General features: G+C 39.5%; 1 protein-coding gene across 1 annotated transcript; it reads right to left on the bottom strand.

The window, feature by feature from the left end:
• Positions 1–203: 203 nt before the first annotated feature.
• Positions 204–27966, bottom strand: scarf2 (scavenger receptor class F, member 2). Its single transcript, XM_042488235.1, has 11 exons — positions 27304–27966; positions 24243–24301; positions 24048–24149; positions 22300–22819; positions 20941–21159; positions 20410–20538; positions 19958–20061; positions 17764–17878; positions 17349–17446; positions 6697–6852; positions 204–4770 (listed from the first exon to the last, which is right to left on the bottom strand). The coding sequence occupies exons 1-11, from the start codon at positions 27411–27413 to the stop codon at positions 3533–3535; spliced, it is 2850 nt and encodes a 949-aa protein (XP_042344169.1). The 5' UTR covers positions 27414–27966; the 3' UTR covers positions 204–3532.

Here is a 27966-nt window from a genome sequence, read left to right as displayed (position 1 = left end):
CGGAGTCACAGGAAAGGGTCAAATATCAATCAGAATTTAAATGAATCATTTTGAAGAATACAAGAGAAGATTTATGTGCTGTATTACCCAATACATCCCTTTCCATAATATTGTTGTTGTACTGAGGTTCATTAGAACCTCATGGGGTCTTACTGAATGATGACTGTCATTGAAAAGAAATTAAATGAGGACAGATTTTTAAGTTCTGTTCAACTAGAGCTACATGTATTGCTTTTTTATTCCAAAAAAGTAAATGAGGAAACACCAATTTAATTACCATACACAAATGGAAATCAGAGTTGCTTAAAACATACCACAAAAGACAAAATATACCTTACAGTTGGTAACGTTTTTGCAGCTTTTCAGGCCCTTAATTTTTTTTACAAAAATGCACTGTACGCCTATAGAAACAGGCATGGGCCAGTCAGATTTAAAAAATTGCCACCTCATAATAAAACAATGTTATGGTTTTAAGTATATGCAATTGTTTCAACAGTGGTATCATAGTAGTATTATACAATCCTTTCCGTATGAGTTCTTGTTTTATGGGAGGCGATGATAACAACTGGATGGAACAAGAAGATTACAGATTTCCGGTGCAGCTATTAATGCCATATAATTACACTCTGCGTCATGCAGTTAAGTGTTACACAAACAATAACATCAACAGAGAACAATTACAAAGCCAATGTAAACTTTACAAGATGGAAAGTACTCATACTGCAGGTTTGCTTCAGAGCTCAAAATAAGCAACATACCAAAAAAAGCAAATACAACATGAAAGCCAGTTCATTGACACCAAGGAAAACAGACAAACTAAAAAGGTCATATAAGCACAGCTTACAAAGATAATAAAAAGTACACAATGTATACAAGTAGAAAATGTTGAAAAAATAACCAAAGAAATGTGTTGTACCTTGATAAAAACATGTAAAACGAGACAAATTTTAAAAGTAGCTGTCATTGTAAAATATTCTTAAGCCCAACAGATATGGATGATAGGTTAATGTACATACCTATCATCCACTGTTCATAGCTCATGTTTTGAATGCTACTCTCAAAATAGCTATCCACCAATAACTGAAATAAAAAAGCCTCTTGACAAACTGAATTAGTCCAGTTTACATATCCCACCCCAACCCCTTTTTTGGTTCACTTTTTTTTAGGACCTTGACATAAAAGTTGGCAACAACACTGAGGCAAACATGGGCTTCTTTTGCTTAAACTGATCCACAGTTGAGGCACATTTTAACACTCGAGGCACGGTACCATTTAGCCCTACAGTCTTTAAGTCCTAAAACAATGCAATTAAAGCACCTTGTTACTTCAGCATGAGTCTACTAGCTTAAAATAATATGATCCTTGAGGGACAAAACCTCTTTGGCGAGATTTCTGTTCCACACAATACCCCAATGGCATAAACAAATTCACGTGGTGTGAGAGTGACGATGTTGACCTAGTTTTCTGACTAAACCGAAGGAGCAGATAAAGACACATGGCAGTCTCTTTTCTGTAGTCAGATCTGTAGAGGATACCTCTGACAGCCATTACTTAAACTAGACTATCAATTGCATCTGATTTACTGCGGGTATTGTCCTGCAGTGTGTTTTCTTACATGCTGCATTGGGAAACTGCAGATGTTGCTGTATTCCAGAGAAAGTAAGTGAGTTTAAAGTGATTTATAAGCATGACATAAAGTGAGGACATAGGATAGCTTGGGATTTCATTTTTGGTTTAGTGGTTTAGCTGACTGAATGAAACGTACAGTAAGAGCACATTCTGGTGATTTGGTGTTAGCCGAAGTATGAAAGAGGTTTAAAAACAGCCCTTTTTTTGCAGAAAGATCAAAGAGCTAGTTTGGGTTTCAACAAACCATGTCTGACAGAGTTGGACAAAAGAGAGCTAAGACTTTAAACCCAAAAATGTAGTATTTCTGTAGGGAAGAGCCTTGACAGCAACACTAAAGCTCAGTGAGGAATAAAAGGTGACTCACCAGCACAGAGGACGATTAAATCCTAAATGTAGCATGGCTTGTGTACTTTGGGGTGTCAAAGGCTATGTTCGCATTACAGGAAAATATGGCCCAGAGCTGATTTTTTTGCTGTCATGTGACACAGATCTGATTTTTTCAGAGTAGCAGTAGTTTTCCAATTATATCTGGGCCACTTTCATGCATGGTCCCAAATTCGATATATATCCTATCCTATCACTGACTATGAGAGCAACTACATTAGAATTTACGTGTGTTTTTCCCACACATCCATGTTTTTTCTACGTCATACTTAACTGTGCAGGCAGAGATCACTCACTTCACAGTGTCAGAGTGGTCTATTGATACTACAGAAGGCTGCCGTTGTCGTACTGTAACTGTGGTAGGTTGCTCCAGTCACCAGCCGATAGACCTCCACAGAACTACAAACAATAGCTGCTAATAGAGCTAGTAGACCAAAAGCTTGTGTGTTCAACAGTCTGTTATCCCGTAAACAAATGGCCATTGCTCCAAAGGACTATGCCTCCAAAAATACGCCACACACTCTCCCAAAAAGAAGCACATGGCTAATTATTATGCAGGGTGAGGTCATTGAGCCTTCTTACTGTGGCGATCATTTGGAGGATGAAACTTGATGAATTGTTGCTGTTCCAATGTGCATGTGCATAATGTTATTATTTGCAAGTTAAGAGTTTCAGGGCAGACATATGTTAACACTGATGTCACGTATGGGTCATTTTGTACATGGTTTGTAACCAAATTTACTTGTTTAAAGAAAAGCATTCCTTATAGCATGGCATATAAACCTAAAACTTCATCTTTTAGCAAAAAAGAAAAGGGCAATAAAAAGGTGCTTTCTTTGCTTAAGGAGCTCTCTATGTGTTGTTTTAATTGACAATAATTAAGCAGACCCTCATCTGCAAAGAATAGCCTAAAAAATGAATAAAGAATGAGGAAGGTGGCTGAAGGTATATAACTGTATTAATGCATGTTGGTCCACAAACAAAACAAACAAAACATAATAGCTTGCAATCCTCAGAGGATCTAATTTCCTTGTTATTTTTAGTACCCTTAGTACCTTTGGAGAGCATACATAAAATATAGCTATTCCTCCGACACCTGCATTGCAAATTACAGTTATGCAACCTCAAGCAATCCATATATAAATATAGTGGTGGACGTACTGCAGAGGAAGAGAGATGAATGAACTATGGATTATGTCTGTGCACCACCGTTCTCACAGTTGTGTCCGGCTAAGCCACAGGTTGTGGTGTGAGATTGATACATAGTCGTTACACAAAAAAAAAAGGATTCTTGAAATGAAATACAATGGTGTATAGAGGTCATTATAATACAACTCACCAATACGACTCAACCGTCCTTGATTTAAAAGCATTTCTCACTCTTGACTGGTCCTGGAGTCACGGCACGCTCACACAGAAAATGTCAAAATTCCTTGATTGAAAAACTATGTGGTTCAACTTCCTTCAAATCCATTTTAGTCTTTTTGAAATCCATCTCAGACTTGTCTTCAAAAAACACTTATTTCACTACCTGTGGTGGCATTATGGCTGTCTTTTGCTGGGGTGTTTTACTTTCCGATGTCTCCAAAGTACCCTCCTTGCCTTTCTTCCTTGGCGGCTTTTTAATTGGAGTCTTCTTTGGTGTAGCATCCAACATCGGGTCCCCTGCCCTTGAGCCGTTCAAGTCCTGCTTCTCCGGGCTCTTGGCTTCAGGGGCCCCGAGGTCGGTGGCGACGGGTGCCACCATCTTCTGGAGGCTGCTGGAGGTGGGCAGCAGGGGCTTGGTGGAGCCCTGCTGGCCCATTCCACTGGAGGGGGTCCTCTTGGCTTTTTGAGGAGGTGTTGGCTTCTCCCGGTTTCCCTTGGGTGTGGATAGACCATTGGTCTTTGTCAGACCTGTCCCCTCATTCCTGTTGATACTTTGAGTTTTCTCCTTGAGCTGAGCGGCCAGGAGCGTGGCAGCCTCAGAGTTCATATGGGGGTGGATGACCTTGGGGCTCTTGGGTGGCTCCTTGGGGGTCTCCTTTGGAGTGTCAGCACTCTTCTTCTCAGATGAAGAGCTGTGGAAGCTGCTTATCTTTTTGAGGGCATTCTGAACCACGCCGTTGATGTGCTCCATGTGACTGGGACTGCTGTGCTCATCCCCAGACTTCTTACCTCGCAGAGGTTTGTGTTTGCTGGGGGAGCCATTGGCGTCTGCCTCCTTTCCCTCTTGTTTCTTCTGTTGCTCACGGCTCCTCTCCTTCATTTTCTGTCGCTCCTCGCTCCTGGCTGAGCCATCGCTGGAGCTCCTCTTTTTCTCCTTTGGCACAGCGAGTGCCTTCATTCCTCCAAGCCCCTGCTGCTCTGGTTGAGGAGACCCTGTAGTATTTCCATGTATCCACGACACTTTAGGCTTAGTGGAGGGGTCTGGTGGACGTGGTTTGGGCTTGCCAGGTGAAGGTGGTGGCTTTCCATTGCGCTTAGCTTCTGGTGTAGGAGTGCCATCTCCATCCTTGCCGCTGCCATCGTCCTCCTTTGACTGCTTGGAGAGGCGTGCGATGCGGGCGTACAGGGCTGCAGTGGTGGACTCAGAGCCACTGGTGGAGCCTTCACTGTCAGAGGACTTGAGCAGGGGCTGCTCGCTGCCTTCTGCTTTGGCGATGCTAGTGTCTTTCAGTGAGGTGTACTCCCCTGCATCATCCTCATTGGGCACAGCGTCTGGCTTCTCTGTTGCTGGGCTCGGGCTGCGCTTCTCTTTGCTCTCGTTCACAGATTCTGTGGATCATTGGAGGTATTAGGAAGATATCCAATATTCAAAATGAAAGAACATTTTAATTGTACTTTTTTTTTAATACAAGTAACTTATTAAACAGACCAGATATCATAAATTCCCATACAGATTATTGATTTTAGTGAGATTATGGAATTTCTGACAGATGAAGTAAGACATCTTTCCTCTTGTAAATGCCAAGTTGAATTAAAAACAATAAAATAAAACAATGGCTTAAATCAATATACTTAGGCTTTTTATACGACAGCCTTTCATGGCCTGTAGCGTGAATTAAGTGTTGACATTGTACTTTTATTTTTGACACTGACAAATACTTTACATTTGTACTTCTCAAAGGTATAGACTTTACTTCAGTAACATAGTATATTATTTGACTTTGTCATAGGGAGATGGAGGGGATGGTGGATAGCATAACACCCAAGTGAGGTGCCTGCCAAGCTCTAGACCATGGTTTGAGATCACCAAACAACAAAAGCTGTTGTTTCTAGTGAGTCATTATAGTGTTTCAAGTGTCTTTTTAGCCACCGAACATGCTGTTTTTCCACTGGGCAAAGTACCATGAAAGCATTTGTTTGTAACTGAGACATTGTTGCATCTCCAGCCAGGATTGTACCAACAAAACCAGATTTTTAAGTATGACACAATCTTTTCCTCACCATAATCAAGTTTTAAGTGCCTAAAGCCACACGTTAACCAGAGCATTGTTGAAATGTAAAGTAACATAAAGTTTCAGTGTACATAATACTGTAAGAATGTATTTTATCCACAGTTTACTAAAATGTGTCTATCCATTGGGTTGGGCCTCTAGTTTACGGAGGCTAGTTCATTCATTATATTTGATGTTGCTTGAGTCATTGACATTACAAAGTCTCTACTTGTACCACTATTGCACTGAAGTGTATAATTTGCCATTATCCTATAATTAGCACACTGTATGAGACTGCTGTACATTATGTTTAATTTTGTGGATTTTTTTTTTTCTCATATGAATCAAAGGCCTAAGGATAAAGGGTGTTGTATGCTATAGAGATTGTAAATCCCTTTGTTATTTTAGACTATGAGGATAAAAGGGACTGAGGAACAGAAGATGAAAAATCAAAAATGTAGCATTGTCTTTTCAGAAGACAGACTTTACATCTTTTGAATGTGAAACTTGTAAACAATGTGACTTATCTGTGACCTTCGCAAAAACAAGGGTTTTTAGGGTGTTTTCATCTGTAAGAAGACATTTTGTTTTCTTTCCACCGACAAAGCACTAACACACATCGTATTTAAAGACGGATATCTGTACCACTTCATTTGCTAATTTGTACACACATACTTGAGACTGGAGTGGCTCCAATGCAACAGATCCTATCGGCACGACTCTAATTCAAAACCCTTTTGGGATGTTTACAGCAATTATTTTATGCCTGAGGCTTTTAGTCAAAAATCAGTTGTTTCAAAGCCCTTGAACCATTCGTGAGAAGAATGAGAAGTAAACTAAACTATGAAGAGAGCAGCACTAAAAACCCATCAATCACTCAACGCACGCAAAAATCCCCTGACTTGCAGTGTCAGACCTCCAGAATAGAAACTGATGGAACGGGTGTTTTCCATCAGACTTCAAGGAGTTAGTCACTGTTTGGATTTGTGCCATGTGCTGACTTGACCATTCCATTTCCTGTTTATAGTCTCCGACTTCTTGGAGCAAAACCTGCACCTAGATGGCATATGATAAAGAAACTATCTACCTAATGAGATTTACAGAAGTGGTGAGTCACTAAACGGTCACACCAGAGAACTCTCAAAAACCTGTGTCTGTCAGCATGCTTGTGTACGTGTAAAGGCTCCTACATACCAACAACAAATTAGAGATTTATGTGCGTCATTCCAGATAACTAAATTGTTTATTTATTCTCATGACTCACCTTCGTGGGGCACACAGTAAACTGGCCCCTCGTCTCCGCTCTCAAAGGAAGAGAAAGACTCCTGGGATGACCAGGAGGACGGGGAGGGCTGCTCGGCCACAGAGGGGGGCTCGATGAAGCTGCAGTTGAAGGTGTTCTCTGGGTCGTGGTGGGCTACTGAGAACAGAAAACAAACGCAGAAGCCAAAAGGTCAGCCAGAGGGTATTGTACCGTGTTACAAGAACAACAGTCTGTTCTCACTCACTCTCACAACTGCTGCAGAGAATGGAGAAAGTGTTGGTTTAAGTGAGTCTGCGGAAAAAGTGGAGTTTTAGTTGTATCATAGCAGGTTTAAAGGTTTAAAGAATTCTGACCGATCATAATACAGAGAAATTCATAAACACACAAAAAAACTAAGGCTACCATTTGTTTTTTTGGTGGGTCTGTAACTTCTTGTTGACCCAAACAACTAAATAACTCATTCATTTATGAATTTCTACAAGATGCTAAAGTTCAAATTCTCATTCTAATTCAACTAAATGACATGAAAGTAAAAATAAAGCAAAAACACTAAAAAATCTACTTTTTTTTAGGTGGAAACATTAACGTCATGCGTCCTAGGTGTAGTTTGTATATAGCCAAACGTTAGCTTTTCACCTCATGTGATTGCATTTATGTCTCAAAACCCATAACAATTGTGTTCATAGAAGATTATCATGCTAAACAAAGCATGTATCATAACCTTTTTTTTTTTTTGCCACAGAGCTTATTTCTGAAATAATCCAAAATGTAATGGAAATATCATAGTTTTTTTTTCAGCAGGACTGGGGCAATGCTAACTTCAGGGTCAGCCTACAAAAAAACCAAACCAAAAATCATCCCTGCAGCACTCTTTAGGGACATGCAATTACGTAGCTTAGCATGATGACTGGAAACAAGGAGAACCAGACAGCCTGTAGGCTATTTACTGACAATACAAAATTGCCCCAACCAGCCCCGCTCTCCCCTTTAGTCTGTACACAACAAGCATAGTTCCCAAAATGTCAACTATTCCTTTTAAAATGTATGGGGTTGTAATTATTAAGAATCTGTATAAACAAGAGCAATATACAGAGCATTGTCTGATATCCAGTTAAACTGTTGTAAAATGTTAAAATGTCTTTTCCAGTATTTAGGTGTTGAGCAAAATGAGCCACAAACTGCTTCTTTCGTCATTTTCCACAGAATCCTCTCCCTTAACAATATGTAGGTCAAGTCATGTTTCTCTCTTCCTTCCTCCCCCTCAGACACTGCAGAATTGTGCTGACCCTTCAGTCTCAGGACAGCTGTGGTTTCTGAGGGATACTTGCGGCTGATCTTCCCATCTGGCGTGAGTTTTGGCTTAAACTGTACTGGGCGTTAACTCGACATGACCGACCACATCAGATGCTCCTGTTTACATGCCCGTTGACACATGGGTCCATCCACTTGTTTAGACCTTAGATAAACCCTCGAGTGGAAGAAATCCCCTTACTGTACCAGGACCCGGGCCAGGAACAAATCCAAGCTCCTTAGCCGTTGTTTGACTGTAACTAAAAAGATGAGCTACTTTAAGTGATGTATGATTGGACTGTTGCAGACTTGATGACTTGTAAAAGCACTTCCAGATAAGAAACTGCACTAACTTAGTATTTCATTTGTGATATCAGTATGAAAAGCAGTAAAAAAGCCTTTTTAACACAGCTTTATCAACATTCTCACTGCATCTCCCCTAGTTAGTGTTAGATATATGCATTTGCTTTCAAAATGCTATAGCCTTGATCTTGATAACATTCAAATACATATTAAGTTAGCAGATGATCTGTTTAGAGGTTCCTCTCACCGCAGTGTATAAATTACACGTCTGGTTTATTTTTCATCATAAACTGGTCTGATTTTATTTATTCTCTTGCTTTCTGTGTCCAATCCATCTGTCACACACCTTACCATCTTCTGTTGTGCTTTGCTTGCTTTCAACGTTTTTGTAAAACAACAATCAGATTAAGTCATGGTCAGAGAACTAGCTCATGTGTATGTGTGTGCACAGCCTGTTGTCATACACACACACACTGTTCGTAGGTATACCAACGAAAAGTAAAGCATCAGAATTTTTATATAATCCACAATTTTTTGCAGGCTGCAATCATGTGATGAATGTGCTGAGTAGAGAAGGAAGTAGTTTAAAAAAAGCAAACGTTTGCATAAGAAGGTAGGTTCAGGTGGTGGACGGGTCAAGTGAGCACATGACTTTCCCCCAGAAGACCAGTGTTTGTGTCCCGTTTGAAACCAAACAAACACTGGGATATTTTAAGGCACATTGTCATGTTACAGTACATACATAACTTTTCGGTAATAATGTAATGTGGCAACGCCCACCCATATTTCTTTTCCCAAACCTAACCTACATTACTTTGCTTTCCTAAACCTAACCTCCGTAACTTAAAGTTAAGAATGTAACTTTACATTAAGTAGGCTACATAACATTACGTACATAATGTGACTTCACTAAACCTAACCAAACCAATAGGGGCACTAATTTGTTTGTAAATTTGTAAACAACTTTATGAGGATATTTTGGTGTGTGCCACAGAAGTAGTTTTTGTACCAATCAATTTTCAGGGACCCTAATTGTTGTTGTTTTTTTTTTTTTTTATCTCCTGAGGGTGCTGAGGTTTTTTTGTGTTTTCCACAAGATCGATTTAAAAAAGTTACTACCTCAGATAGAATATCTGTTTGGCAATTTTGTTGACCTGCAAATAAACTTAACGCATTAGACTAAGTTTTATTGCTTCACTGATCTAAATTATTGCTTGCTAAAATTAGTATTTCATATTTATCAAAAACAAGTCATCTAAAGCTTTGAACTATATGTTGGACTTTGGGTGTCTAAGGTTAGATAATGTCAACACAGGGACAACATGTCTACGATAAGCAAGTGCAGATTTGTGTAAAAGGGTTAGAACAAAGACCAAAAATAGCTGGCGTTTAGATATGAATGTAGAGGGGACTTCCATTCAAGGCCAACCATTTATGTGATTATTTAAGGACATCCTGTTTACCAGAATAATGCCACCCTGCTTTCTCTACTTTAGAGTTGGACTTTTATGACTACTATAATGACTCCAAAGTCTTATGCAGCACTGCTACTCTGGTTGGATTAACTTTCGAAAATAAATCAGATTTGTGTGAATGTGGTGGATTAATAATAATATACTGTATACAGAACCCAGCAAAATATTTATTCAGAGGTGTGGATGACAAATAATATTTTACCCCAATTCAATGAGAGAAATAAATAAATGAGTAAGACGGAGTATGTGCTCTGTCTTCATTTCTGCCTGTGTGCAGGGACTTTCACTGTGCTACAGCAGCCAGATAAGCAGAGACTCTGAGTGACTGAGGAATATAAAGAAGCTCACCTATGCAAAGACTTCAGTTAAGTAAGTCAACAAGCTAACACATGGGCATTTTAAGACATAACTTGTATGCAGTGATGAACAACTGCTGCCCTTGAAAGCTGCTCCTTACAGCCTGTGGGTTGAGCGGGGCGGATTGTTCTGCAGACTGGACGCCACTGTGATCCCTCCCTACATGGAGGCCAACGCACAACAGGACATTATTGACACATCCCAGCTGCAGAGCTCCTCCACCACAGTTGCTCGGTGGGGGAATGCATTACCAGACCTGAGGCAGAGGTAGTCTAAAGGCTGAGGGAGCTATAGGGGAATGAAAGTTGCTGGTTCAAATGCCTGGTCCAGCTGTGGAAATCTGGGCAGAGAACTGTGATATTTCTTGGCAATAATAAGAAGAAACAATATATTTGATCCTGAAATAATGTAAGGTTTACAGGATTGTCTGCAGAGTCAAAAACAAATAAGTGTCACTCGACATCCATCATGGTCAATGCAAAGCCTATTAACAGAGGTGTGGGATCAAGTCACATGACATGGACTCGAGACATAAATTGGATGATTTTAGACTCGACTAAGCAAAATAAAAAAATGCTTGACTTGGACTTTACCTCCAATGACTTCTTACTTGGCTTCAGCCTTTTGACTTAAATCGTATTTTATTTAAAAAGTGTGCCATGAATCAATCAATTCCCCTTTATTTCCTGAAACAACTATATGTTAAAATTGATTTGATTTCTTTCAAAAAACACAAAATCAATAAACAATGAGCAATATGCTAAGAAACCTCCCATAAACTGCAAAAACATAAGTAAAAGGTGACAAGGAAATAAACTGAAAATGGGCTTGGGGGAATAGTCAGATTAAGGAAAAAGTGTCCAAAAAAGCTGCATATGTAGTTCTCTCAATTAAATTATGTAACAGAAAAAAATTCTTAGCACTTTCTTGAGGTTTCTTGTAACTTTTTACAAGTTCTTAATACAAGTTTTTGGCCAATTTCTTCAAGATATCAAATCAATTTGCTAAATTTCAAAATTGTAACTAATAAAGAAACATTTTAAAAATCATAAATGATTTTTGTAAATTTTATATATCGTCACTCTGTTGCAGCATTAAACATGGTGTAGAGTGCATAATTACTTGTTTAGGTCTTGAAACTCAGTTTAAAACTTGGGACTTGGCCTGGGATTTGAGCGCAAAGACTCGAGACATACTTGTGACTTGTAAAACAATGACTTGGTCCCAACTGTGCTACTGACCAATCACTGATCTTTTTACCAGTACTCCTAAAAACTCAAGCTGCCCTTTTCCACTTTGTTTCATCTTAATAAATGAACTTAAGAGTGACTTTTGGGTGTGTGAAAGTTTTCTTTAGGCAGCTCACAAATGCATCAATGTGAAGTTGAGTGTTTCTGCAAACACACTTACAATCCCAGCCAACTTTCCCAGGATAAATAAAGATGAAAAAAGCAGGTGGTGGTGGTTCAGTGAGCCCTCACCCATGGGGAAGTGTTTGGACACAGAGGATGCGAGGAATGCTGGACAGACGTGAATCTGTTGGGCGTGGAGTAAATATACTCAGAATGGAATGCCAAACTACAAGCAAACAGCTAAGAGGTGAATTGGTGACCCAGTGTTCATGTAGCTGTTTCTCCGAGGCTAAATATGCTAATAAATGTTGTCTTCCTTCCCCACTTCCCCCCTTGTTCCTTTTTCATTTTGCCACATCTGTTGCCACTGACCCTGGTGTGGATAAATCACAGTTCTGACACGGGCTGGGGTAAATTTGACCACTTCCTGTTTCCAGCCCCATCGGGCCCCCTCTGGAATGTGTGTGTGCAGGACTGTGTAGCCCCAGTCAGAGTTTGAGTTTCTAAATGTTGGCAGACCACGCTTCTGTGGGTAGCCCAACAGAAAGCAGAGCAGCAAACATTTGGATAGCACAAACCAGGCAAGACAGGAAAGACAAGAAACACGCAAACTAATTGTGATAGATTTGTCTGGGTATTGTGGTCTATTTATTTGGTCTTGGAAATGTAGAAATATTGACAGTAGAAGACTAAAATCGTATATTGTCTCTTTGCTTACAGTGCAAACACATCCTCATATCTTAACATAAAGTTGTAAATTCAACAGCAGTTTTGTTGTGCTGCATTTTAATGCTTTCCATCAGCATTTAAACCTCTGAAACCTAAGGATATTGATTATATTTCTTTTAAAAACGCAGAAAAAACAAAACAGAATGAGCAACAGGACAAGAAAAGGACAAGGAAATGATCTGAGGATTATTAGATCAAAAAAACAAGGTAGAAATGTCTACAGTATTATATATGACTCTCTCAATTATATATTTAAAGCTATGTTACAGAAAAAAGAAATTAGTTCAACACTTTCTTGAGGTCATTTCCTTTTTTTCTTCAACTATTCTTCGACTTTTTTTGCGTATTTTCTGGTAATTCTCCTGTAACTTTTCACTAATTTCTTGCTAAAAGCCCAAAAATGCATATTGTCTCTTTGTTTACAATATAAAAACATCATAGTATCTTATCATAGAGTTGTATTTCAATTACTTGTTTAAGAGGGCATTTGGCTGAGATGATGGTGCTTTTTATGCCTCTGTCACATTGCTTCACATGGTTAATTTCTCCACAAACAAGCCTATTAATGTCCCCCACTGTGATGACAAAGGTAACTCTGTCCCAGTGTTGTATTTTGACTAAGGCATAAAAGAAACAGATCCTAGCTTATAAAAAATCAGCTGGGCAACTGCAAAGGCACATGCTGCTCAGACACGGAGAAGAAACCAGGTCATCAGCTCCCTCCACAGCACACTGACTCCAGTCGAGCCCTTTTAAAGAATCAAATTACAGTGTTTCGTAATGATGCTTAAGCTGAAGCAAAGTTGAAACTGCTGTGCAACCCTTAGAGTACCGTATATTTTTCAACTCAAATCAATCATCAGATCCATAAATGTCAAAAAAATTGTGAGAGAATCCCATCACAAGTGCCAAGAGCCTCCCATGGCTTGCTTTTTAAGACCAACGGTCAAAAGATCCACAATGACAAATGAACAAAAGCAGCAACTTTGACAAGCTGGAGCCGCAGAATGTTTGGCTCTTATTTCTTGATAAATGGCATTTAAAAATAAATTGATGTTGACAATTGTTGTACATTAACCTTCTGCCAGTGGACTAGTTCATTAACTGACTAATTGCTTTAGCTCTGACGCAAATGTCATCTCGATGTTCTGTCAGTGTTGTTTGCTAAATGTTATTTATCTTCTACTTCAAAATAAAATATTTGCATAATTAATACAAATGGGCTGCTGTGTAGATCTGTAGAGTAAGAGAAAAAATATTTCCATGTCTTGAAAACATGAAATGAAAACATTCCTCATAGGAATTTGTGAAGTGCAGGAAAATATTGCTGGTCGTGACAAGACAGGACATTGCATCTTCATGTATTCTTACATGAGGGCAAATCTTTTCATTGTCTGTTAATCTGTTGATTATTTTTTTTATTAATTGAATGGAAGCTCAGGAAAATGACCTTTGAATGGTGGCCTGAGTGGCTCAAATTCAAGCAGTACAAATCCCCCAGTATTGAGTATAACAGTGGGCTGCTGGCCAGCAGGACCACCACGCCTAACCTATGTAAAGGCAGCAACAGAAAGTTTGCTGACTGATCTCCAGTAGCTGGGGTTTGCACTGGCTGGATTCAGGTTGCTGTGGCTGCTGACTGGAGTCTATCCCCGAAGTTGCCCACTCTCTTCCCACTTGGAGAGTGGGGAGTTGGAAGATTCACTGTGATCCAATGCTCTCACTAGACGCTACATAATGTAAACTTAAAGCCACAGATTTAAGTCTTTGGCTCTAGTTAGCAGATGTTTTTTTTTGGTTGTTTAACCAGCTGTTACTCATGCTGGATTAGCAAATTTCTCTGCTGGATTCAATCAGGCTTTCACCTGAGAGATGTGGATGTGCATCTAATTTTTTTTCTCACACTCTGAAATGACCTGTGACTGGTGATTTGCCAAAGTCTCCCATCAGAGGCTAGGCACTCTAAAGCCGGAAATGTAGCCAAGAGGTCCAGAACTCGTGTTCTCTTAGGCCACCCTTAGATGAGAGCGACCCTACTAAAAACCGAAAAGTCTTTCCTTAGTGTTTTTAAAGAGTCCACTTGAATTACAACACGCTCAGAGTTTTTTCTTTCTCCAATAACGCCAAAAAGAAACTGCCTACTATAGATTTAAGTGCTGGAGTCAGAGAATTCTGACCTTTTTTTCTAATCACTCAAACTGACAAATCAACTATCAAAACAGTTGATTAATTTAATAGTTTAGATGTGATTATCATTGTATAGTGATGCATCTACTTATACAAACACTGGAATCTCTAAAGAAATTCAGATAACAGAGTGTTCTATTTTTAAACTGTTTTGAAGCCTGAACAAAACCAGCCATTTTGAGCTGTGTGTGGCAAGGGTTTAAAAGATCATCATATCGCCTCTGTCTGCTGTAAAAAAAGACTGGGGTCACAGACAGATCTGTCACAGACCACGAGACCTCCACATGGAGCAGCAGAGCCACAGCGTCCACCCAAACAGTGCAGCCTTTGATAGCACGTCACTCACCACCACCCGGGCCCCCTGACAACCACTGGCCTTCTTTTAATAACACAGCCTCCTCCTCAGCTAAAGAAAAATTTTCTTGGGGAAGAAGACGATGGAAACGAGTAAAGAAAAATGGGACGAAAAAAAGCCCCAGTTTAGGGTTGTAATAATATGAACACATGGCATTTGAGGGTGCCAAGAATAATAAGGGGCTCTAAAACCAGTGCATTCCTTTCAAATGAAACCCCATACTCGCCTGGCAGTCACCATACACTTTTCAACCCTATTCATCATCGAAGAGGAAGACTAAGGTAGCACTGAAGGAAAATGCTCACTTGGACTGCCATTCACTGCTTTTATCAGTTGAGTTTACCATCCGAATGCGATGCAAATTTTAGTCAAATTTTCAGAAAATAGGAAAAAGAAAAGGGAATTAATGTGCTTTTCCTTCCACTACTGTTATGTGAATACTGAAAGCTGGTATACTCAGTTAGGTGGCAATAATTTTCCAGTCATAAGGTCATTTTCTTGTATATGTGTATGTGTATATGTTTCTTGACATAGTGGCCAAAGGTGGAATTACACCAGCAAGGTTCATCACCTGATTGGGCCCAAAAAGACTTTTCCCTTAGACATGCATTGTGAAAAAGATGTTTAGACATCAATAGATACATATTTTTGAGGATCACAAACCCCACATAATGATTCATTTCACTTCAGGGATTTGATTCATATAGTCTAATAACACTTCTAGAAGAGCTGCAAGATGAACCCTTTGAAACTTTGATCAACATCAGCTGAAACCTGAAGAAATTGGTTTTCAGTTTTTGACAACATGGGGGGAAAAAAGCAATGACCAATTTTGCGAGAAAATGTTCCACAATTTGCAAGACATTAGTTAAAGGTGACAAGAAAGTCACCTAAAAAATAGTTTTATTAAAAATAAATTATTCCCCCTCAAAAACAGAGACATAATTTAATACATACAAAAATAAATAAAACATAGAATACATAATTTTCAGTACTGATATGTCTTTTTCTTGTTTATTTTTACTTTTTACTTTTCAGACTAATTTTCTTGTAACTTTTTTACAATTTTGTGGCCATGTCTTGTTAAATTGCTTATTGTTTCTCCCCATGTTTGCTTGTTTGTTACTTGTTTGCTTTTTTGTTTTTGATGTTACATGTCATTGTTGGGGTCCCCTCCCAAAACCTTTGGGTAGCTTATTTTGGGTTGCCCTTTCACATGTTTCTTCTGTTGTATGGTATTTTAGTCTGTACCACTATTTTCTTTGATGCGTCAATAAATGATGATGATGTTTTTGAAAGAAATCAAAACAATTTGCCCAGGTTTCAAAGGGTTAAGTCATTTTTGTCATGTGGTGTAGAGCAGGTGGACCTAAATGCAGGAGGCTGTGGCTACAGGAACTCTGCTAGATCTCTCTTTATACAAGTTGGTGCAAGACAAGTGCAAACTGGTGCTCACACAACATGAATCAAGGTTCAAACAGAGACTGAACTGAAAACCAGGACTTAAATACAAGCTAGTCTGACGAGGGGATGAAGTGCAGGTGGAGAAAAAGTGCGTATTAGGCAGAAAACCAGGCAGGGAGCTGACTGACTGGAAGAAAGCAGGGAGGGACTAACGGGACTGATGCTGGGCAGGTGTGTAGCAGCGAGAATGAGGGAGGACTGGAGGTAAGAGAGGTAAAACAGTGATCAGAAACCCCAAAACACAATCCTCTTGATAATAAACCCACAAACAAAGTCCAACTAACTTATATGCAACTTAATTGTGCCGATTACAAATACTCAGTCCATTCTTACATCCCTGTTGAAGTTGGCAGAGCAATAAACCAAAAGTTTAGTACTCTAAAGTCTCTAGCATTTCTGCTTTGTGGAAGCAGAGCAGAAGATCTGTGTACTTTAACACACCAAAGTCAAACTTTTTTGGCTTCATACACCACTTTGCAATTTCATAGCAATGCACAGGGCCTCGTCTTCATAACAGTATCCCTTTCTCCTTATGCATCCATGATAATAATGGAGAGCACACTGGGAAATGGAAATAGAGAGTTTGAACAACTAATTTACACCTTTGTGCTTTTGGAAGAGTCCTGATAACAGCCATGTGTGTTTAAATAAGCATAAATTAGCCTCCAGAAATGACTATAAGAGCTTCTGGTAGCCTGTGAAATGACAGTAGGTCACAACTATATTTATTTACAGAATCTGTTTCCACTTCTGCACTTAGTTGCATTAACAGTTATCGATACCCCAGATTCCATCTCCCCTTTGCATGAAAACCTTTTTGCAATATTTCAAAATATTTCCACACCATTTCCACTCTGATTTTTTTTTAATGTAAATTGAAATTGTTAATTAATGTACAAATGCCAACAAAAAAACTGTGACAGCCAGTGAAATCACAGTTTTCATAATATCTGACTACTTAAAGTCAGAATCTGAATATCATTACTTTTTTGTCCTTTGCATTGGTTATTAATGAAGCTGTGAGTGATGCCACTTCAGCAGACCGTGTTGTACAAGCTGCAGCAGAGAGGATGATTACATAAAACACAGCAGCTTCTGGCAGCGCTGCGGTGGGATATGAGAAAGAGTTTTGGGGCTTACCAACTACTTTGGGCAGTTTCTGTCGCCTCAGTGGAATACGGGGAAGTTTAGTGCTGATTCGGCTGAATCGTCCACACAGGATCCGCTTGGCTTTTTTGCTGTTGGTAGAGTTGTCTTGGTTAAGATTGAAAAGGGATGACGCCATGGAAATCCAAATGAATCATTCAAAAGAGGCATATTAAAGCTGGCCCTGTGCCTCTATTGAGGGCTTGGGGGCTGCTCACATTGCTACACACACTCTAGTGTCAATATATAAATGTACTTGAAATACAATTTATATACATTTATTCATTTAACAACCTGGTACATGTGAAAGAAAATATTTTTCTCTATTTATATAACCAGGGTAAGCCTCCTAGGAACTACAACTCCCCACCATGGACCACCGAGGTGAAGACACCAATCTGTCACTCACTTGTGGTCGTCTTTGTGTCGACACAGGCAGCAGCAGCACAGCAGCGAGAGCAGGACGATCAGTAAAAAGGAGACCAGGGTTCCAGCCGCAATCACACCCATCCGCTGGTTGGGCTCTGAAAGACGAGAAGCAGGGAATTCTGGGTGTGCCACATTGGCGAGCAAAGCTCTGAATGCCAGTTTCAACAAATCTCTCACTCTGTCATCACTAACACTAAAGACCTCGGCATATAGCAAATTATTATGATTTACCGTACAAGTGAGTACAAGTGACTTGAGTTAAAGGTTTAGCTAACTGTATATAATCTTTATCAATGTGGCTTTGATAATAAAGATATAGCATCATGCTGCATTAACAATCGATTTTCACTAGCTGCTTGACATGAAGAATCTCTGAGGAATATTGCAACAGGCTGCAATTCACTATTAATCTTATCCCCCTCAAGACCACTTTCATTGCTGATTTCCTGCAACTTCCTCCCCTCACCCCCTCTTTACCACATGCCCCTGACCATAACTCATCGATGATTTATTAGCACCCCTCCCTTTTCAAGTGGGATACACCCCAACCATAATAAGTGCTGTATTGCATAAGCACGGACAGCAATTGGCGCTAGCAAGGACAGATGACACCAGAAAAGAAGCAAACCACCAGTTAAAGAAGTTTTTCACTGCTTTAATAAAACTAGGCTGTCTATGCAGTAGAAAGACGCAATTATACTTTTGAAATTGGTGCTGCATGACCAGAGAAAACAGTTGCTTTTGCTTAAGAGGTGGAAAGCCTACAACTACCAGAATGCACTGCGCCACACCAGACAAACTCTCCGCAATATTGTTAAACATGGCACTTAAATGTGTTTCCAAAAGCATTTTAGGCAAAAAATAGACATAAACTTGATTTATATTAAATTAGCATTTACAAGTTTTACCATTTGATCAGATTTTGGTTTGAGTTTGAGAGAGAGAGAGAGAGAGAGAGAGAGAGAGAAAGAGAGAGAGAGAGAGGGGGACAGGTCTGTCTCTTGATCTGTATTTACACTCTTTGTTTCCATGGTGACAATGTGGATGGAGGCGAATACAAAAATGCTCAAGTACAGCCTGAGAAAATTGGCTTGATCTCGCTCAAAAATATGGCAAGAGGCAAAAAGTAAGTTATTAAGAAATGGCACAAAAATGAACAAGAACTTGTTAAAAAGTTAGAAAAAATTTTACCTGAAAATAAGGAAAAAAAGGTAAAAAAACAAACAAGATGATGAGAAAGCGAGAATGACCTTAACAAAGTGCTAAATAAATAAATAATTTTTTTTTTTGATAATATCTAATAGGAGGAGGAGAGATATATAGGTACTGTTTAGATGGAGGGAAGTTTACAACAGTTCATCTACATATATGGACCACACTGTTTTAAAACAAAGTGGTTTGAAAATCGGCAAAGTATCCCTTTAAGAGGTAAGTAGCGGCGGCCATCAGGCCTTTACACTGTCACATAAGGCTGAGATGGATTGTTTGGCGGTTTGGGCGTTTGGTTAAACCCAGCTGGAAGAAGAATAGAAAACTGTTTGGGTGGGGGCAAGTTAAAAGGTCTTATGATATCACTGCCCAATCTGCCACCGCTCAACATGCCAAAATGCCACCTTTATGTCCTACAATATTCTCCTCGCCTGCCTCTAATGATCTCTTCTTTCCAAACAGTTTTCCTCTGCTCTCTGTCTCCCTTCCAAGTTCTCTTTTTCTCTCAGATTTTCTGCGTCCCCCTCTTTATTTCTTCTTACTTCCTCTTCCTCTCTCTCTCTCTCTCCCTGGCTGGACAGGAAGAGAGCCAAAAAACACAGCCATAAAAAGGACACCGGTCTGGGTCTGGAAACGCTATCAAGGCCTTGCAACGTTAACTCTCCCACTACACACACTGACCTGAATATATGTGTTTGTTGGGACTTGGTGTGTACAGCCAACTGTTAGACATTTAATACACAGGCAGCACTAGTGGCATCTGGCTTTTTGGACAAACACTTTAGAGGGTTATAATTCTTTCGTTATGTGTAGGAAATAGCTGTTTTTTTTGTCTCTGAAAAGGTACATTATTTAGAAAAACACTCCTGGCTACTGCTGTTCACAGAAACCCTTTCAAAAACATCATCATCATCAAACAACATCAACCACAAAGCATGTGCTCTTAAAAAAAGAGATGTTCTTACGGAGATAGCATGCACCAGAGACTGGGTCGCAGTTCTTGTCGTTGCAAGAGCAGGTTTGGTTGCAGTTCACTCCATACTGGCCAGGTTGACAGGTCATATTGCAGCTTGAGTACAGACAAAAACAACATCTGTTTAATGTTCATTCCAAGTGACAGACGCAGAAAATAGGACACAGAAAAAGAGAAAAAGCCATAAATGGGATCAGTTTTTATGTTCCAGGCAAAATCTTTTCCTGTGATGGAAGTTGGTAGGAATTAAACTTTTCTACTTCAAGAGTGTTCTTTATCAGTATCTGTAAAAAAAAAATGCCTCAAAACATAAGCTCGCTCATTCAATTCCCAAGATGTATAAGTGTGTGACAAAAGTAAAATGAAAGCCGTGAACTATTTTCTCTCTGTATTGTAAAGCATAGACGTGAGTTTTTGGGGGGTATGAGGTGTCTTGTGACTTACTAGGTGCCATAAAATCCCGGGTCACACAGGCATTCTCCGGTGACAACATGACAGATGCCGTTGTAACAGTGACTGCAGTTGTTCTCACAGTTCTCACCATATGTGCCGTTGGGGCAGCGCACCTCGCACCTACATTACACACAAAAGGAATGCTGTGATTACTGTCATTTCCAATGAGTCACAGACATTATCACAGTATAGAGAATGGTACGACAGTAGCTACTAGTTAAAGGCACTGCCATTATGTTTTAAACTTAGAAAATGACAAAGCTCTACAGGTACAAAGGTCTGACTGAACAACATAATGTGTTTTTTCTTTGACACATTTCTAAAGTGTACTGTGTGAAGTGGCGAATGTTCCTTTAGGTCAGCGGTTCCAAACTGGTATATCGCGGTTTCACAAATATGTGCAAACCATATATTTTATTCTTTTAGAAAATAGATTATTACTGTTTGTTATTGCTCCTAATAAATACATTTATATATATACAAACTTGCTCGGTTCAGCACTGACTATGTGTGTTTTCTTACCTGTCCCCAATCCAGCCAGGGTTACAGTGGGAGCACTTGCCGTGGATGGGGTCACAGTGGTGACCATCTTTACAGGTGGGACACACTTCCTGGCAATTTTCGCCAAAGAAGCCTTTGGAGCAAAGCTGGTCGCAGCGTGTACCGTTCCAGCCTCTGTCACAGGTGATGCAGCGACCCTCTGTCACCTTACACGGCTGCTGGCCTTTGCAGTGACCACACCTGTTGTCAGCCACGGAAAACAGAAAAAGAATTCTTATTTATCTCATTTGCACAAAATTTCCTCCAACTCATCCAGGGTTTTTTGTGGGTTTTTAAAAAGTCTTTAAAGGCACTGGATTTATTAATCAAAAAATAACGCCTTAAATGGTATTAAAATGTCTTAAATCAATCTTTCTAAAGTCAGAAAGATGCTAAGATGTGATGCCTAGAGAAAAGGATCCACAGTTTGCAAGCAAGCTGTCACTGTACCCTAGACCACACGGGAAAGTGCAAATTCAACAAAAAACTGCTATTTAACAAAGATTTTGCTGCATGGCCAAAAATGTCAGGCAATGCATATGAGCTTCTGAGTATTTTATGGACAAAGCTTTTCAAACTTGGCACAATGGTAATCAAGACAGTGAAATCCCACATGCAGAATAAAAGTAGCAAATTCACTAAGAAACCTCACCAACAAATGTCAGACATTTCCCAGCTCTGTTCTAATTACTCTCTGCCACAAGACAAAAAAAATCATGTTTTATGTTACAATAAACTTTTGGGCAAAATTGTACTCAGTCCTAAGTAACTGATGATGGTTTGTGTGCTTTTTTCTCTTTCTTCAATTTTGGTTTTAAATTTTATACTTAGTTTAAATTTTAAAAAAGTCTTTGAAAGACTAAAACTGAACTTTCCTTAACCCGTAGGAACCCTGATCTCATCTAAATGTAGCAAAACTGTTTAAGGATCCGTATTTGTCTGCTTTAAATTGTTGCTCTAATGGTCATTTAAAGAGGAAGATAAACACTGAACTCTGTTTTGTTTTAAGTTTATAGCAACCATATCTTGTGAGAATGTCACAGTCCATGGAAGGTAAAGCACTTAACCTGAATTGCTTTTACATGTTGGCTGATGATGATGGGATAATGTGAATACCAACTCCCAAATCTCACTTTAATTTTGCTCCATTAGGTTACACGGTAAGATATTTTAAGGGTTATCAGCTGCAGCATATGACAAATCTTATTTCCTGTTAAAACCACAAAACCGCACCATAATATGGATCAGACGAGGGGATTGAGCATTAGGCATCTGTAGAACTGCATGTTTCCTTTGTTTTTTATATGCTACATCTGCTCTCTGCCAAGATTTTTTCCCCACCTGTTTCTGCAGTTTTGACCGTAGAACCCAGCAGGACATGGTTCCCTGCAGAACTTCCCACGGTACCCTGGTGTGCAGGTACACGAGCCGTCTGCTTGGTTACACTTGCCGTGGATGCACTGGCAGTAGCGTTCACACCTTGGGCCCCACAGTCTCTCCCGGCACTGGCAGCGCCCCGTGAACTGGTCGCATGGTGAATTGTTACAGTTACACTGGATTGCACAGTTCCTCCCCGTCCAGCCAGGATTGCACATGCATCGTCCTGTCATTGCATCACAGATGGAGTTGATGCTGCAGTAGCAGTTGTTGTTGCACTGGGGACCCCAGACGCCAGGATGGCATGTGCATTTGCCCGTGTCTTGGTCACATTTGCCCTTTTGGCACATGCAAGCATTCTCGCAGTTAGGTCCCCAACGATTGTGGTTGCAGGTACACTGGCCGGTCAAGTCATCGCACTGGCCATTTGGGTAACAATTACATTTCCCCTTGCAGTCAGGGCCCCAGAACTGGGCAGGGCACTCTGTTAAAAGACAAGTGCAGTAATCAGGAAACTGGAAAATTTCTTCTGTATTATCCAACAAGAGCAAAAGTCTACAGCCATGCTAGTGGATCTGTGAGGCTGTACTTAAGCACAGCAGTGCTTTGAGCTTAACACCAGCATTATAACTCTCACAACAGCAATCCTAACATGCTTACTTTTGCAGGTATGTTTACATTGATCACCATCTTTGTTTAGCGTATGTTAATTTAAAACTAAACATCACTGGACTAAAGCTGATGGGAATGTGATTAATTACGTCCGCCAAAGAGTTCAAGTCTTCGGCTTGGTTTGTGTTTGTCTCTTTGTGTATTTGTAACTTGTCATCAGGATTACGGGAAATAATATTGGACGATTTTCATGAAACCTGGTGGAATGGTGAAGTATGGGCCAAGGAAGAACCCATGAAATTTTGGAGTTGATTCAAATCACAGGGCGCATTCCTGATTTTTATGTCACTTTACAATATATGACATTCATAGTCTGGGCCAAGATTACACATGGCTCAGATGTTACAAGCAAACATAGAGGCGGCTGTGCCAAAATAGAGGTGGCAAGCAATGCTGCACTAACAATAGCAATGGTGCTGAAAGAGCTAACAGTGTCAATGGGGGTTAGCTTATAGTCACCGCAGCGACCTGCTAGAGCTAAAAGTGTGATAAAATGGCGGTGCTCGCCATATGATCACTGTTTTTCTGTGAATGTCTGAGTAGTGTGCATTAGCTTGGGGACATGACAAGTAGTTGTTTTCTGCTAAATTAATGATCTGTATGTTGTATATTGCACCTTTAACATTGCACGATAGGGCATTTGGCCATGACCGAGGTGTGCGCTCTTCAAGCCCCCCTCTAGTTTTGTAGTTGTTTGGTCTGTAATGCAAGTGTTAGGCAAAAAACATTTTTTGCTTGCTAATGCTACTATATTAAAAATCACCAGTCATTACAATTTATCGTGAGGGTAATTTGAATTAGTGCGCCAAATTTTTTCGGTAATCCAGCTGACAGATGTCCAGGGTTTCCCTTACATTCGTTTATGGCGGCCCATTATGATTACAACATCTGCTAAATGCTGGCTCATGCTGTAGTTTCAGAGATTTTAAGAGTGCTAAAATGGCATTTAACAGGTGAAACATTTTTCATTTGGCTTTTGAAAGACCATAGAAAATCGACAAAGGTAGAAATCTTGATAGAAAATGTAAGAAATCCCTTACTAGTGTCACAGCTAGCTCCAAAGTATCCATGGCGACAGCGACATTCATTTGGCCTGACACACACCTCATTTTCTTTGCAGGTGAAGTTGCCTTCGCAGAGAGCTTGGGTGAACAAAAATAGGTGGTATTATTCAAATGACTGGCACAATGAGCTATATGACATGTGCTAATAAATGACCTCTGTGTGGTACATACGTGTCAGGCATTCATCCCCTAGCTGCCCCCATCCACTGCAGCACACAAATCCTGATGATCTGGAAAATAAGTTTGAGAATAAGAGGTGAATTTTGAAGAACCTGGCTGAAATAAAATGAAACAAACACATATCAAAGAGGCAGCATACACACACAACTCAGGCCTCTCTGATTTCACAGTTCTTATTGATCTGGCTGTCGCCAAATTCTGCAAATGTATGCAGGGCATTGTATATGACGCATATGGTTAGAACATGTTTGTATAATTATCTGATTATGGGTCATTCCCAATGTAAAAAAAAAAAAAAAAAGCCTTAAAACTCTGAATCATTGAAGTTAATCAGTTTTTTTTTAGGTTTCCTCGGCTGTTGGGGAAATGTGAATATTCAGAGACAATGTTTTGCAGCCAAGTTTTAGGCTAGGCCTGTCAGGAAAGGACGGATGCGTCTCCTCTTCCTCCTACGCTTGTAACCTCTGTGGGGCCCCTGCAACACGTCAGCTTCCCCTTAAGTGTTTGAAGATGGCAGTTTGCTTTCAGTCAATGAGCAGGGAGCAACTGTGTTTTTTTATGCTGCCAAAACAGGCACGTGGTAGAGATCACAGGTCTGAGCTCTGAATGCTTTCACTTGTTATGGGAAGAAGATGATTTCTAAATAAGCTCTTTTTTTTTTTTTACCAGTATTTTGTTCATAGCATGACACTGGATTTAACTTTTTGCAACTGTGCTGCTCCAACTTTGACCAAATCTGGTCAACACATATGCAGTTGACCCTTGTTGACCTTTAACACATGGGCAAACAGTGTCAGCACTGGAAAGAAAGACTGCATTTACTGTTTTGCAGAATTAATTAGGTGTTTTAAAGCATTGCTGTGCTCCTGTTTGCTTTTCATTATTACATAAAGAAGGTATCAACCACCTTTGCCAAGAAATTCAATAGCGGCTCTTTAACTGATTCAAAAGCCCATTTTCCTGCATTGGTACTGAAAGCATCTCATTCAACACAAATAGGCATATTGGGAAGAACAAGTGAGTGGAGAGTTCACTGCAATGACTGTTGAATATTGGAAGGGGGCAAAATCTCAAACTTGTCAAGCAGTGAAGGACATTGCTATATATATTTATATATATATCAAACTGAAAAATTCAAATACTAAAATAGGATGTAAATTTCTGTTAATTGACTGTTGGCCAGCGAAACATCTATGAGATGACAGCACTCAACTTTTGATGCTCTTAATACCTTAACAATTCATTCTGACTGCATGAAAAGATAAAGTGTGAGGTTTTTTGGATAAGCTATTTTTGATTTTCCTCCAAAATATTTGATTGCTTGTGTTACAGGATACAATAGATACCAAGCACATGATTTCTTATCACATATCTTTTATGGCAAGACAGTAATCATAAGTTATATCCCCCAGTTGTCCAATATTCAAAATATAGATAAAACAAAAATGCTATTCTACGACTGGAAGCAACAACACACCACTGTCCTTAATAATTATTAAGAAATGTCATTATAAGGAATCGTAAAAATTTGCCAATAATGAGCTACACTTTGTGGAGAATCACACTTTAGTCTATGCATTGACAAAATGTGTATTTCTTTAGTACTTCCTCGTTTTGCAGTGGTTTATATGTTGAGTGTGTCTTGTTTTAAATATGTGTGAATAGGACAAACAGGTAGAGGAGGGGGGATTATGTATATTTTGTGATGTGTTTTGCGACCCATTCTATGTTGTATTCTGCTTAACAGAAAAAAAACATCATCTATATTATTAATCGGAAAAATAAAACTGACATTAATATTTGGACCCAGTGTTATGGTGCTCTTTATGTCTGTGGTTTGTCCAAGTGGTGTTGCTGAACCCCAGCAGAGCTTGGCTTTAGGGTGTATTCAACCAACATTAATGCCTTTATTACATATTACACATTACGTATTACACTTTATATTTGTCACATAGTCAGTGTAAAGACTGAGTAAAGTTTCAATCATTTGCAATACACTGCATGTGTAATTTATGTGGACAGTAGTAGCTTTCATTTATTGCATATTCACGTAGTATATTGTATACCTGTTAAAAATCTATTAATTCAGTAATGAGTTTTCAGAGGTTGAAATTTATCCTGAGGTGGGTAGATTTAGTCCCCCCAAATACTGACCACATGGCTACAGCCTTGTTTTATAACATCTGAGAATGATCCCTGGATTACCTTTGCTGTTTCTTGCCTGCCACAATTCATAGACATCAGTCCAACAAGCTTGGATGCTGCAGTCAGCAATTGCGGACTTGGATGTTTTTCCTTTACACTAGACATCCACAGGCTCAGTTATACTCCTAGAGGTCATCAAATATGTTTTTGGGCACTTTAACCTTTGAGAAAGAGCTGTCTGAATGTGCTGATCCCCAGAATATTATACTATTCATTTCCTGTAATTGATCTGTATTTCGAAATATCAAGTTTCTACCAAAATGTGTTCCTTTAAACATGTTATAAACTTCACAAAACTCTCCAAAAATGTTATTTGTAAAAGTGCATTATTAGCCATAATGTCTTATTAAATGGTGCCACGAATACTATGCAGGTCAATGAAAACGCCCCCTACAGAGCAATGAAAGCACTCCTGTTCCAGATGTACACATCTGTATGGCTGCTTTCTTCAGTGGACTCCTCCTCCAGCTATACAGCGGACTGGGAACACGTTATATGTTTGATAGAAAGAAGTCAACGTGAAATAATATACTGAATATGACAGTGTTACTAAGTTTTGTGATATAAAAGTAAAAGAAAAGTTTGGAGGGTGAATTCAGCGTTTGATTTCAAATGTGAACACTTTTTCCACTTTAGTGAAAACCGCTATTCGTGACCAACGCTGTTTTAAAACCAAATTATTCTTCAGTGTCATAATAAAACTTGAGGAGTTAAGTTATGATTGGACTATTTTAAAGATAGTCACATCCTCAGGCAGACAATGCCACAAGGAAAACGTATACAAACAAGATGATTTGCATGAATAAGCAGTAGAAGAAATCCTATTTTTCTCTGGACTGATGCTTACCCAGGTACTTTGCATACATTCCTGCCTTTGGGGTTAAGTTCTTGGCTGAAACTGGAGCAAAAGAAGAGACAAACCACCGCAACAACAGCAAAAGAGTTCTTCACTTCCATTGTACAAGCAGCAGCATCCTTCTAGACGTCGTTTTCGCTCCGCATTTCCCCTCTCTCAAAGTGATGACGATGACTTTTCACTGGGTTTTTAGTACTCCGATTTGTTTTACGCAAATATTCCAGATGAATCTGCTTGAAAAATAACAAATCCGTGTCCAGAAAGGTGATTTACAAACTCTTGCAGCCACCTACGCCATCGAGAAACTCAGCAGTAAAAAAGTGACCAGCGACAGCAATCCCAACCGAGCAGCTGAAAAAAAGTCATAAAACTTGCAAATCACAGTATTCTTGGTAAGCGTTGCTCTCCTGCAGTGCGCCGTTTATTCCATCAAAGCTTCTAAAAGAGGTCATCGTGCAAAGCCCGTGGGTCCACACTCATAATGAAATAAAAACAACTTTTTTGTTGTCCCAAAATAATGTCCCCAATGCGCATGGAAAGTCTTTCATATGATGATAGTCCTGACAAAAAGTTAGCTGCCTTTCGCCTTTTTCCTCTCTGAGGAGAAGAGCTAAATCCGTAACTTTTGTCTTCTCTTGCGCTCTCAGGAGTGGC

The sequence above is a fragment of the Plectropomus leopardus genome, chromosome 6 (assembly GCF_008729295.1).
Source record: "Plectropomus leopardus isolate mb chromosome 6, YSFRI_Pleo_2.0, whole genome shotgun sequence".
Classification (NCBI taxonomy): Eukaryota; Metazoa; Chordata; class Actinopteri; order Perciformes; family Serranidae; genus Plectropomus; species Plectropomus leopardus.
The sequence above is the reverse complement of the archived record's forward strand: the minus strand, read 5'-3'. Positions and strand labels throughout refer to the sequence as shown.